A 13,888-nucleotide genomic window follows, 5' to 3' on the forward strand; every position below is an offset into this window, starting at 1 on the left:
TTGCTTCATTGGGAGCCTGCACAGGGGCTTCCTGCCCACCAGCTGTGTGCTGGGCTGGGTGGAGGCAGGGAATGGGCAGAGAATGGGAAGGACAGTGACAGGGCAGCCCTTTGGTCTGCTGGGGGAACTAGGCAAGTCACTCGTGGTTGTCTTGCAGTTCTTCAGCTTTATCCCATGAGCTGCTGCTCACCTCCGGTCTCAATGTTCCATTCACTTCCTAACCCCTTAATATACTTCCCAGCCCCTGTCTCTCTGTTTCCTGGTTTGACCACCCCATGGCCACTGTCAGAACTGCACATCTGGGTGTGCTTTCTGATGGGCACAATTGCTGCTTCCTCCCTTTACCTGTCAAAAGCCCAGAGGCCTCCAAACAGTGCATGTGCCCATGTGTCAGGGGAAGGCACTCAGGTGAAACTCCAGCAGTAACTGCTCAGCATCTTTGTTATCTGCTGATTCAGCAGCCAGAGGATCCCACTTTGCAGATTCTTATGCTAAGACAAGTACATGAACCAAGTTATTTGGTATCATGAGGTCTTCTAAAGACAAATCCTGAGTTCATCACCAGTTTGGAGGCTGCCCTTTCTTCCTTGTGACTGACCTTGCCCATCTGTCAGGAGTGGGATTCGGATCAGCCACGGGCAGAGCCTCCTGTGGTGCTGGTTGACACAAGCTGTACCTGGAGTGTGAAGGGACAGACAATTCCCAGGGCTTCCGCTTGCTTAGGGCAGGCAGATCAGAGGCACCAAGCTCAGGCCTTCACCTTCCAGTTCTGAAATCTCCACCCCTCTCCCTCTCTCACACAGTATTTCTGTGTATAGATGAGTAACCTCAGTGTTTACGCAGCATCTCTTTTAGCTGCACTTCCATCATGTCTGCTCCAAGAAGAGTGGTTGGAGGACAGCTCTAACGTGAAGCCAAGTGGCTGCTTTTCTCGATTTGTCCATGTCCTTGTTTCAACACCACGGTGCCAGTTGTCCATGGAGCACTGTAATCTCCAAAATACCACCGTGGTCCTACAACCATGAGGCTGCTGCAACAGCACACACACAGGTGACCTCAGCACATGGCTTTGATAGAGATCTGTGGTGGGATTCATCTCACCTCACCTTCGACTTCAGTTACCTGGGTGCCTGCACTGCCTGCCTTGCCTGGTCTGCCAGTGCTACCTGTGGAGACCAAATACATGTGAGATGGAATTTGGGGCAGTGAATTCATCTGACCTGGCCCATTGTCTGCCTTAGGATGTGACAAGTCTGGTAGATTCTGGAGAGGGGCTTCGGACAAGGGCCTGTAGGAACAGGCCAAGGGGAATGGCTTTAACCTGCCAGAGGGGAGACTGAGATGAGCTCTTAGGCAGAAGCTCTTCCCTGTGAGGGTGCTGAGGCGCTGGCCCAGGGTGCCCAGAGAAGCTGTGGCTGCCCCATCCCTGGCAGTGTTCAAGGCCAGGTTGGACACAGGGGCTTGGAGCAAGCTGCTCCAGTGGAAGGTATCCCTGCCTATGGCAGGGATTGGAACTGGATGAGCTTTAAGGACCCTTCCAACACAAACCATTCCATGGTTCTGACCAGCTCTCCCCTGAATGTACAGAAATCCCAGGAAAGCTTTTTCCAGGGCAGGTGCCCATTGTGTGGACAGCAAGTTGTGTCAGGTGAATCCCAGCACCGCAGCCTCTTCACAAAGGTGCTGTGGGTGAGAAGTACTAAACATGGAGCATCTCCTTGAAGCATCTGGGGTTTGTTCTCTGTGCTCTCAGGGGCTTTTCTCAGGGGAACTGCCAGAGTCTGAGCACTTTCGACACTGTGGGTGTAGTTGCGTGTGCAGTTGCCACTGACTGGTTCTCCTCAGGTTTATGGGTGGCAAAGTCTTCACGACGAACCAGCAATGACTCTCCAATGTGAAGTCAGGGAATTTTGTGGTATCCATGTGCTCTGAGGTGCTGTCCTCTGGAGGCTCAGAAGCAGCACTGAGGTTGCTGTGAGTCTGTCCTGTTTGCTGGTCTCCAGCAGCAGATACAGGAGAAGGAAACCCTTCCTGGACACAGTGCTTCAATTTGGAGGTTCAGTCTTTCAATATGATTGTGGCGTCTGTAAAGAAAGAAGCTAAACACACACACACACACACACACACACATACACAGCCCTTGCTTTCACAACTAGTTCCACTTTATTCACTCAAGCATGATGATATATACAGATACTGATCCGAGCCATGAAGCCAAACAGAAACCACATCATTCCCAGTGACTGTTTTCAGTCACTATAAATTCCATTCTATAAACAATCACTCCCCAGGCTACTTCCCAGCCCGACCTTGCACCCAAACACTCCTTGGCTTACTCAAGACCCAGGTGCACTATCAGCAGTTCTTCTTCTTTAATTATCCACATAGTGGGAACAGGAGGGCTTGCAGTTCCCACACATGATTCTGAGCATGGTATCTCCATCACCTCAAGAGGAGATTTGATTCATTTCTCCCATTCCGTTCCACTTGCTCATTGTAGTCCACCTGTCTCACAGAAGTCATTTCGAGTTGATGGTGGACCAGGAACTTCAATAGCACAAGGTTTCATCACAGCTCTGAAACTTTCCTCAAGTTCCTCGCTGTGGAGCCATCACGTCGAGGTGTGTTGAGCCATATGGCAGCAGGGGACAGTGTTGGAAGCCTGGCTTTACTCTCTGTGTGGTACTGGATTCTATACTGTCATTATGTTGCTAGAGATGCCTTCATCAGCAATGCCTTCAGTGGTGGCAGGATGTGATCAGTCTCTGATGAGAATGTGGATGGTTTTTACTTCCCCATCACTGCAAGTTCCTCTCTCTGCTGCTGAGTGCACCCTGCAGCATCCCCAGCTCCCACATGGATTGTGTTGGCTATCTGGGAACTCCAGCTTTCAGTGAGTGGCCTGGATGTCAGGTCTGAAGACTGCTCATTTCCTGTGAGAGATACTCCTTTTAGTAACAGAAAGACCATGAGCAAATGTAGCTTGGTGGACCATATTTTCATCCTGAGCTATGCCCAGGTCCTTACCCCCTGCAGAAACTTGTGTCCTGGTTACATACGAGTCTTACATCCTCAAATGGAGGGATTTTCTCTTAGTTATCTGAGCATGTGTCTCAGTACAGTTTCCACATAGCTTTTAGTGGGAAAGTGGAGAGAATCTTCTCCCATCGCTCCCTGTCAGGGCTCTCTGGGGATCTTTGAGGGTTTTTCCATCAGTAAGTTACTCAATTTCACAGTGAAACTCTAAGTTTGGGCTGATCTTCTTCCTGAGCCAGCTTCTGAACCCGCAGCTGGGTGTTCTCTTCTATGTAGAGGCACAAAAGTGCTGGTTGGAAGGGCTCTTTGGGATCCTGCTCTGAGAAGGACTACATCAGGTCAACTGTGGCTCTGTCCAGCCAAGTGTTAGGAACCTTCTGTAGGAAACCATGTGCATGTTGGCACTGCTCTGGTCCTTCTGGTGGCCTGCTGTGGAGCCCTTCTGTGCTCCTGGAAAGTCTTGTTCTCTATCTAGAGTCTGAGTCCAACCTGAGCCTCCCAAACCACGATCTGTGGCTCTTGGCCATGTTATTACATGAGCTGCTCCTTCAGGAACAGTTCAGCTCAGTCATCTCTGTAAGTCCCTGCGAGCAGTCACAGGCTCCTAGATGGCTTTTTGTTGTGCAGTCTGGGTCTGGAGCCTCTTCAGTTTGTCTCCATCTCTTGAACTCAGTGGCTGAAAACTGAGCACAATATTCCACTGCAGGCTCCCCAGCGCTGAGTGGAAAGGGTGATAACTCCCCTCAGGCTGCTGGCCAGGCTGGGAGCCCAGTCTTGTTCAAAAGGACTGTGTGTCACAGGCTCATACTGAGGGCAGAAGCCATAGAATCATGGGATGGTTTGGACTGGAAGGGACCTTAAAGTTCACCCAGTCCCAACCTCCCCTCTTGGTGGTTCAGCTCAGTGCCCAGAGTAACAGGAGGTGCAGCTGGGCCCCAACCCCTGAATACCACATAGGATCAGGGACTGGTCTGGGCTGGGAGGGACCTTAAAGCTCCTCCAGCTCCAACCCCTGCCACGGGCAGGGACACCTTCCACTAGAGCAGCTTACTCCAAGCCCCTGTGTCCAACCTGGCCTTGAGCACTGCCAGGGATGGGGCAGCCACAGCTTCTCTGGGCACCCTGGGCCAGCGCCTCAGCACCCTCACAGGGAAGAGCTTCTGCCTAAGAGCTCATCTCAATCTCCCCTCTGGCAGGTTAAAGCCATTATGGTCATCGGTGGTCATTTAATGAGGTTTCTTCCCAGAAATTCTCTGCCAGGATCGACCATCAGTCGGCTTCATGCTGTTTGAATGGCCTTGATTGCAACATCAGTTTTCCTGGTTTATATCCAACAGTTCTTGGATTCAGAGCCAGGGATTCTCTGCTGGTTTCACATAAACAATGCACGATGTTGAACTCCAGTTAGTACAAGGTCATCCTCACAGAAATAAACCAGTTTTGTTTGTAACATCCGGGTGTGTTTCAGTAAGGCTCAGGTGTCCTCCAGGTCACCTTTGGGAAGTGTCTCCATTCTTGAGTTCCCTGTATACCCAGGGAATTCCCACATCAATGCCAGTGCTGCAGCCTTTAGGTAGGACACAGGGTTGGGGAGGTTCCATCACCTCCCTGGCCAGGAGCTGTCTTGTGCTGTCACCTCTTTGCTTTGGTGCTGCTGCGTGGTGTGAACCGCCAAGGAAGAATGCACATAGGTAGGTGTGTTGAAGGGGAAAGGAGTGCTAGGAATTCCGAGGAATTCAGTATCCACAGTCACAACATCTGAGCTCCTTTGCTCAGAGCTGAATGGCTTGGCATGGTGTAGGAGCAGGTGGGTTTGCCTTTGTGTGCCTCATTTGGACAGTCTGGGTCAAGAAACCTGCAGATGCTGCTGGAGCAAAGGGTGCCTGTGCTTTGGCTGAGGATGTGTCCTTGGCCAGAGGCTGGAGGGGCTTGTGGACAGTGCACATGGAGGTGCTGTGCTCACTGATAGAGGTTTTCAGAGGGCAAGGGAAGTGGATGTGGCTGTTAAAATGTGGTCTAGCTGGATGAAATGCAGCAACACGTGGATGTGGCTTTTCTTGAGGGAAGGCTCCAAGCTGCAGGGATTGAGGTGGCCATGCAGAGAACAGCAACGGGCTGTGTTCAGGTACCTTTGGATGAGGTGGGATGTGAATGCAGTAGCTGCTGCAGACGACACCCGGTGACAGCCTCTCCAAACCCATCACCAGCACAAAACACAAGGCAATGACACCATTGTGCAGTTAGTGCTTGCCTGGCTTGCTGCAGTCAGTGGGACAGTGCCAGGCTGTGGAAGTGTCACCATCGAGGACAAGATGAGACCTGTCAGGGTGTGGGGTTTGCAATTCCTGCCATGTCTGACCAGTATTGAAGAGCACAGTCCATAGTGTTGAGCCATGTCTTCATCTGAGCCTGGCAGGGTTTAAAGCCTGGATGTTTTTCACTTGAGGATCTTGTAACAAGTGATATGAACAACAGCCTTTGGACTTACACTTCCATTTTATACATACGTTGAGCATACATGTGTCTACACATAGGATTTATGGACATTAGACACAAAACTGGGTATAAATTTGTGGATATTGTCATTATTTGGGGCTTTATTTCACAGTCATACGAAAGCATTGTTAAAATTACAATTAACAACTGCTGAGGGATCTCAGTGCCAAAGCCAGGTGTGCGGGGCAGGGAAAGGCTGCTGGGGCAGTGTCTGCACTGGGGATGAAGGGACCCCACAGTCACCTTTCCCTGTGGGTAAGGAGAAAACCTGCTGGGGCAGAGACTGGTTCAACAGGGAAATGTTTCCTGAATGTCTCTTCTGCCTCTAGTCAAATATTGTAGCTGTGGGATACACACAAGAGGGATGTGGAGCTGTTGGAGCAAGTCCAGAGGAGGCCATGAAGATGCTGGCTGACTGTGAGCTGCTCTGCCTGCAGAGACCAAATACACGTGGAGATGGAATTTGGGGCAGTGAATTCATCTGACCTAGCCTGTCAGCCTAGGGTCTGTCTTAGAATGTGACAAGTCTGGTGGATTCTGGAGGGGGGCTTTGGGCAAGGGATGAAGGGACAGGATAAGGGAAGTGGCTTTAACCTGCCAGAGGGGAGATTGAGATGAGCTCTTAGGCACAAGTTCTTCCCTGCGAGGGTGCTGAGAAGCTGTGGCTGCCCCATCCCTGGCAGTGCTCAAGGCCAGGTTGGACACAGGGGCTTGGAGCAAGCTGCTCTAGTGGAAGGTGTCCCTGCCCGTGGCAGGGGGTTGGAACTGGATGAACTGTTTCTTTCCAGCCCAACCATCCTGTGATTCTGTGAATTTCATTTCACGCATTTGAAAACAGAATCGGTTGCTCCAGTGGCACTGTACAGGTGTAGCAGCAGATCCAGTTGTGGGGCCCTGATTATGTGCAGAGCATGGCATCAGCCTGGAGCATCTTGTGGACAAGAGTGAGACCTTTGTCTGAACCTCAGAGTTTCTCATAGTTGGGTACATAAATTTGACATAATTAACGCAATCAAAGGGTTATGTGAGGACACTCTGCTAAATGCAGTCCAGAAATCAAGGCGGCGGAAATCTGCTGGGCCATCACCAACTTGAGTGAGATAATGAAGGAGCAGTTAAATATTGCTTACAGACACACATATCCCCTTCTTGCTGGAAAGGTTAGCAAGGGAAGGAGAAGGAAATGCGGTTAATTTGAGCTGGAGTGTGTAGGAGGTTGATAGGGGGAGCCAAAGGAAATATCAAAGGCCAATATGTAAAGATAATAAGAAATTCTGGAGCATTAGAAGGGAAAAAAAAATCTGGTAGAGATCCATTTCTATATGTAAATGATGAAATTGTATATTCTGGCGCAAAAAAAAAAAAAAAAAAAAAGGCAGAAATGTTCTGCGCTGAATTTGGAACAAATCAGGAAGATGTATCTATCCATATGATGTGCTTGGAACAGAAAGTTTCCCAGCTGTAACCAAGGAGAAAGTGAGATAGTATTTGCTAAAAATAAAGCTACTCAAATTAACAGGCTTGAATAACAAATCTCAAGTGTCGAGGAGCCTGGTGAGGAGCTCCTGCAGGTGCCTTCTAGTTTTGGGCTCCATGAGCTCCCCAAGAGCTGGTAGAGGGCTCCTGCTGTTCTGTATGCCGGGGTGTAAAATAGGTGATTTGGGAAGCAAGAGCTCATTTAGCTCAGCATCGATGCTGGGGAAAGTAATGAAGTGATTCATGGGGAGCACAATCAACAAAGAATTAGGGAAGGAAAGATAGGATGAATAACGTGCAGTGTGGTGCCATGGGAGGTGGGAGCAAGCATGGTGTCTTCTCTTGAGAGCACCACGGGACTGGTCAGAGGGAGGCCTATGGTCACAAAGATTTGACTGCCCTAACCACATGGTTCACATAAAAATGAACTCACAATAAACATAACTTAGAAGGTCTGTGAAGTGAAGCAGGGAGACATTGCCAAAAGCATCTGCTAGGGGGAAGGTACCAGCAGGACCATCACCATCAAGGTCTCTTTACATTTTTGTTGCCTACAGCTCAACGTTTCTGTCAGTGTTTCAAAATAGTGCCAAATCCCCAGATTGAAAGGACTGCAGGTACCAGACAGAGGGGGATAGCCGATGCTGGAGGAACTGCTGCAGAGGGATCTGACTTTCCTGCTGAAGCAGACCCATCCCGGGCGAGGTGACATGTCTGCAAGCAGGGAATGTAGGTTACGGAATGTGAAATCACCCTAGAAAAATATAATTCAGTGAAGGACATAGGTTTCTCCAAGATAATTGTGTTACTGTTCGTTTGATTGCGTAGGATGTGACAGAGATTTTGTGTATGTAAAGGACAAACTTCCCCAGTTCTGTGAACTCACCTGTTCTGGTTGCAGCTTTGGAAGATCACTAGAACATCACTTTGTGCAAGTCAGGCATACGCACCTCTGGTCTGATGTTACCAAGTAGGATTCTAAAAGGCCCTCAGGGTGATTCACGAGCTGAAAGAAGAATTGAGGCTCAAGGAGTCCATCTTGCTCAGGATCCTGAAGGAGGGCTGATGGGGGCAGCAGCTCTGGCTGGTGGGTACCTAATTCCATCACCCAGCTTGGAGGAAACAGCTCACTGCAGAGCTAGGGGCATGTGTGGAAGATCCCCTGTATAACCACAATCATGGATTTTAGTGAAATGACATTTCAAATCATTTCTGCACCAGTAAATCCTATGATGGGAGAATGACATTGCCTGGAGAGGTGGGAAAGACAGTTTAGGGTTCAAGTTCTCAGAAGGAGCATTTTAGGATGTGGATAATCTTGCAGCTTGTTTCCAGGTTGAGCACTTTGAAATGCTGAAAGGGTGAAGTTGTCAGTCAGAAACCCTCTGCTCTGCTCTCTGGAGTGATGGACAGGTTTGCTCTTGTCGATGAAGGTTGATCCCCAAGTCCAGAGGCCCAGCGGTCTGTGCTTGTCCTGGTTGATGGACCCATTGCTCTCCTGGTGGGTGACTGTGATGGAGCTCTGGGGTAGAACAAACTTAATTCAAACTTCAGAGCTTACGTTCATTTAGGTAACAACTTACTCCTTGGACGTGTATGATTCAGGTGATTCATTGTCAGGTCAGGCTTCTTCTGTACAGATATCACATAAGGAAGGTGCAGACAGATACCATCACATCATGAGTGGTTCTTCCAGTCTTTCCTCAGAACTCAACTCAGCCTTTCTCATTTTCTGAGAATACTGTGTGTTTCTCAAAGCTGCCTCTCACTGGTCAACATCATTTGGCTTATGAAGTGTCCAGAATGGACCAGAGGATGCTTACTGAAGCTGTGATGATAGCACCTTCACCCTCCTCCAACAATCAAACATTGCATTGTAGTGCATTGTAGATACTGGTGGCCATTAAAGGATTCCTTCCTTCACGGGGACAGTGGCAATACAAGATGCTGTTAATTAAGGAGATCACACGTCCTTGGCTGTTCCCCATGTGCCTTCCAGCATCCAGCATTGTTGTACTGAGGAGATTAGCAGGAATGACCCTGCTCAGCCATCTTAGTGTCTGTGCATGGACCTATTCCCAAGGAATTCATCTGGTCTCTCTCCAGATCTGCCAGCACTGTCCACCTCAGGCCTCCCATGGCAGTGAGCTCCAGAAGACCATTGCATGCTGCATGAAGACTTCTTGCTCTTGTCTAGTTTCACCTGATCTGCCACTAGTCCCATTGAGAGCCCTGTCCTGATGCTGAAGGATGTGGTGGACAGCAGTGCTGCCTTTGCTGGGGCCTCTGCCTTGGGGAGTTCTGTAAGCCTTGGCCATGCACATGCTTCAGCCTTCTCTTCTCCAACTGCAGTCCCAGCCTTCCCAGTCTGTCTCATTGGGCAGTTTCTCTATTCCCTTGACCATCTTGGTTGCTCTTCTCTAGTTCCACCACTTCTTCCTTGAGCTGCTGATCCAGACTTGCACACAGCACCGAAGCTATGCATGTGCATGGTCAGCACAGGTGACGTTCCCCAACTTGGTTTCACTCTCTGCCATGATATATTTTCTTGACTGCTGTTGTGCATGAAGCCCATGACTTTTGAGACCAGTCAGTGTCAGCTCCAAGGCCTGTCTGGAGCTGCACCCACCAAGTCTGTAATCAGCATCAGCATAAATTCAGAGGGCTCTTCCCTACAAGCATTACTCTGCATCTATTTGCATGATGGCCCATCTGCCACCTTTTGCCCTCTCACTTGGTTTGGGTGTCCTCCTGGATGCACCATTTGGCTCCTCAGAAGGTAGTTGCAGCAGTTTATAATGCCCAGACTTTGACATCGTGTCTCCACATCTGTGTGTATGTTCTTTTATGTTTTGTAGATATTTTCTGCATGTAGACATTTTATCTCCTGTCCTCTTCCAGTCCAAATGCACATCTCCAAGAGCAGGGCATTCTCATTAGGCAGTTGTTGGAATTCTTTATTGCTGGATCGCACTGAGTCATGGATCCACCGCTGTCACCACTGTCCGATCTTTCGCATCCCACCACCTCCACGGCTGAAGGCCAGCACTGATTTGGAATGTGTAGTTCAATGGGCAGGACTCCCAGCTGCTGGTCTTCTTGAAGATTGATCTCTTCATTTCATAGACTGGGACCAAAAACTGATTTGCTGGTCTGTGTCTCAGGCATCCCTCGTATAGCTACAGCATCATCAGACAGCCCTGTGCTCTCAGCTGCAGGGATCCTCCATGCACAGGTCTTCTCAGGGGGTGGAACACTGCTTTCTTTATTTTGCTGCCTCTTCTTTTTATGTCTAAGTGCTTTTATTGCCCCTGTGGGAGATGGTTTTGTGCTCCTGAGAGCACAGTTCTGATGTTCCTTACTACTGCAGGTGGGGATGGCCTGGCTGAGACCCTCGCCCAGTCCAGCAGTCCCTGTTCATAGAATCACAGAACAGTTTGGGTTGAAGGGACCTTAAAGCTCATCCAGTTCCAACCCCTGCCATGGGCAGGGACACCTTCCACTAGAGCAGCTTGCTCCAAGCCTCTGTGTCCAACCTGGCCTTGAACACTGCCAGGGATGGGGCAGCCACAGCTTCTCTGGGCACCCTGGGCCAGCGCCTCAGCACCCTCACAGGGAAGAGCTTCTGCCTAAGAGCTCATCTCAATCTCCCCTCTGGCAGGTTAAAGCCATTCCCCTTGGCCTGTCCCTACAGGCCCTTGTCCAAAGCCCCTCTCCAGCTTTCCTGGAGCCCCTTTAGGCACTGGAGCTGCTCTAAGGTCTTCCCTTCAGGAGCCTTCTCTTCTCCAGGCTGACCCAGCCCAGCTCTCCCAGCCTGGCTCCAGAGCAGAGCTGCTCCAGCCCTCACAGCAGCTCCGTGGCCTCCTCTGCACTTGCTCCAACAGCTCCACGTCCCTCTTGTGCTGCTGCCCCAGAGCTGGGTCTGGACTGCAGGGGGCATCTCCCCAGAGAGCAGCAGAGAGGGAGAATCTCCTCCATGACCTGCTGCTCACGCTCTGGGGGTGCTGACGGCTCCCTCTCGGGCACCTTGCTCTGTGTCTGTTGTCACCAGCAGCTCAGTGCTGGTGTCTGGCCTCCCTCCCACTGCAGGACAGTTTCTTGGACCACTGGTTCCCTCAGTGGTAGCGAGAGCTCAGCTCCCTGCAGGTTACAGACACTGGGAGCTCAGTTTCTGGTGCTGTGTTGACTCAGGGCAGATTTGAAGCTGAAAAAGAACTGAAAATCTTCCCACCATCATCTCAGTGGAGTAACCTCATGAGACATGCATTTCTCTTTGTATTTTGAATTCTTCAAGAGCATCTGTTAGAGAAACTTTGCTGATATGAGGGTTTAGCCAAAGTTGGTTGCAGTTGAAGGGTTCTGTAGTTTATGTTCTTGACCATCAGCAGGAATTGGGGATAAATCAGGATTTCTCAGGAATTGTTTTTTTCCGAACATTATTGCTTAGTGCAACTGTCTGACCAGTTTCCCTGTGATCAGCTTAACTGTGTAACATCCATTCATCACCTTCTAGGTTACTGTAGCCTCTTGACTGCTTCTCTTACCTGCTTTCTGCAAGATATTACTCCTTGAGCTACAGTTCCTCAGCTTTGAGCACATCCTTGGGTTTACTTCATCTTTCACAGAAAAGACCTGGAGACTTGGAACACATTTCATGTGCTGTTCCTTCTGTTTTAAACAATGCAGAGATGTTTGTTTTCCCAAAGGACAGATTCCTCATATTTCCACACCAGTGACCAAGCTGTCCTTTGCAGACTGGGGAACTTAACCCAGCTCTGGCACATTTCTGGCCACTTCGGTTGTGGCTTTGGGTTGACGTCCTCTGGCCAAGGGTGTTTCAGAGAGTCACAGCGTCAAGTCAGGGCTCCCAGGCAAGCGTGGCACAGGGACTCTGTGCTTACTGGCCAGTGTCATGTCCTTCTTGTCCTTCACAGCTGGCCTTTAGTGTGCTGGGTAAAGCTAGTGTTGATCTCCCTGAGCTGCTCCAGACAGCCAAGGAGCACCCAGCAGAAGATGAAGTTGCACAGTAGAGGCCAGGTTGGCATCTTACAGCTGCATGACTGCGTGACGACCTCAGAGCAGCTTCCAGTGTCTGAAGTGGGCTATGAGGATGCTGGAGACAGGACTGTAGCTTCATCAGGGACTGTAGCAATAGGACAAGGGGTGATGGGCTCAAACTAAAACTGGGGAAGTTCAGGTTAGATCTAAGGCAGAAGCTCTTCCCTGTGAGGGTGCTGAGGCGCTGGCACAGGGTGCCCAGAGAAGCTGTGGCTGCCCCATCCCTGGCAGTTTTCAAGGCCAGGTTGGACACAGGGGCTTGGAGCAGGCTGCTCCAGTGGAAGGTGTCCCTGCCTGTAGCAGGGGTTGGGACTGAATGAGCTTTAAAGGTCCCTTCAACCCAAACTCATCCCTGTTACATCTAAACCTCTGTTACCAATGGTGAGGGTCCATCTGTTAACACCTGTGGAGAACCTGGTGTTGGTTGGTGTTTGGTAGATACCAAGTACTGATTGCATTTTCCTGTATTTCTGGGGTTTGTGTCTCAGGGATTGCCTGACCTGTCCTCTCAGCCCAGCGCTTGTTGTCCAAGGAGCCAATAGGTTATATTAACACTAAAAACAACCACAGCAATGAGCTTCAGTGTGTGTCCTGTAGACACTGGAAGGAGCAGATCAGCGTGTCGATAGCTGAGGGAGCAGTTTGCGTCTCTGCACACACAGGTTGGTGCTGTGGGGACAGGGCAGTTGCGTGGATTGGGGGGTTATACCCCTCCATGTGCTCTGTGGCTCTTGCAGCACCTCTTCCAGCTCCTGCAGGAACAGTGCAGGACTTGCAGGTCCAGAAGCCCCCCCTGTGGTTGCCCATCCTCCCGGCAGCACTAGGAAGTGCCCAGTGTTTAGGGGTCTGCCTTTGAGGGCAGTAGGAACAGGAGGTCCCTCCTGCCACTTGCGTGCACAGGTTTACACTGACCTTGCTGCAGCTTCCTCTGCTTCTCCAGAAGGTTGTGGTCACTTGTGACATCCCACAGGGATATCTGAAATATGAGAACGTGCTGGGCTGTAAAACCAGGTGCAAAATCATCACATCTCATGGCTAGACATTGGACATGGGCTCTGTGGCAGCCAGCCCTTACGCTGCTCTTTTGTTTGTGTCCTAGGTGAATGGCGTCAACGTGGTGAAAGTGGGGCACAAGCAGGTCGTCTCCTTGATCCGGCAGGGGGGGAACCACCTGGTGATGAAGGTTGTTTCTGTCAGCCGCAAGCCAGAATCAGAAGAAGTTGTTCGAAAGAAGGGTAGGTCTGGAGTTGTGTGTTTTCCCCAATGGGGGTTGTGTGGCCTGAATGCGAGCAGCCGTGCAGAGACCTGTGGCGCTGCTGGGAGGAGCCGCAGCACAAGCCCACTGCACACACCCACAGTATGAGCCCACTGCATTAGCCTGCTGCATGCAGGCACTGAATGAGCCTGCTGCATGCACCCACAGTGTGAGCCCACTGCACGAGTGCAGCATGAGCCCACTCGATGCACCTGCTGCATGAGCCTGCTGCGTGCACCTACTATATGGGTGGGCACCATGAGGCTGTGGAGCTGCAGCTGGTGAGGAAGGAGGGCACGAGGGGACAATTGCCCATCCTGGGCATAGAAACCCCCACACGTGCAGTGCTGCCACACCAGGATGCGCTGGTGGCTATGGCTGGGAACAAGACAGGGGCACGGGGATGGTAGTCTAGTAGCAGGGCAGCAGCAGAGCACTGCAGCTGCTGTCCAGAAAACCAGCAGGTCCCATCCTCAGCCAGGCTGCGGGACACCAACAGCTCCATTCTCACATGGGAGACACTCTCACACCTTCTCAGGAGCGGAGCTGCTTCTTGTGCCTGCACCC

The 13,888-nt window shown here is 50.6% G+C and overlaps 1 protein-coding gene across 1 annotated transcript in view; it reads left to right on the plus strand.

Annotated features, from left to right (window-relative positions):
- The window catches only part of SHANK3 (SH3 and multiple ankyrin repeat domains 3), a gene marked incomplete at both ends in the record, with an annotated part of 299,554 nt that overhangs the window by 239,478 nt on the left and 46,188 nt on the right, over nt 1–13,888 (plus strand). The window contains one exon of the mRNA XM_080626849.1: nt 13,166–13,301. Within this exon, the coding sequence (XP_080482975.1) occupies nt 13,166–13,301 (136 nt within the window). The remainder of the gene's footprint in view (nt 1–13,165; nt 13,302–13,888) is intronic.

The sequence above is a fragment of the Psittacula echo genome (genome assembly GCF_963264785.1).
Source record: "Psittacula echo genome assembly, chromosome: 1".
NCBI classification, from domain to species: Eukaryota; Metazoa; Chordata; class Aves; order Psittaciformes; family Psittacidae; genus Psittacula; species Psittacula echo.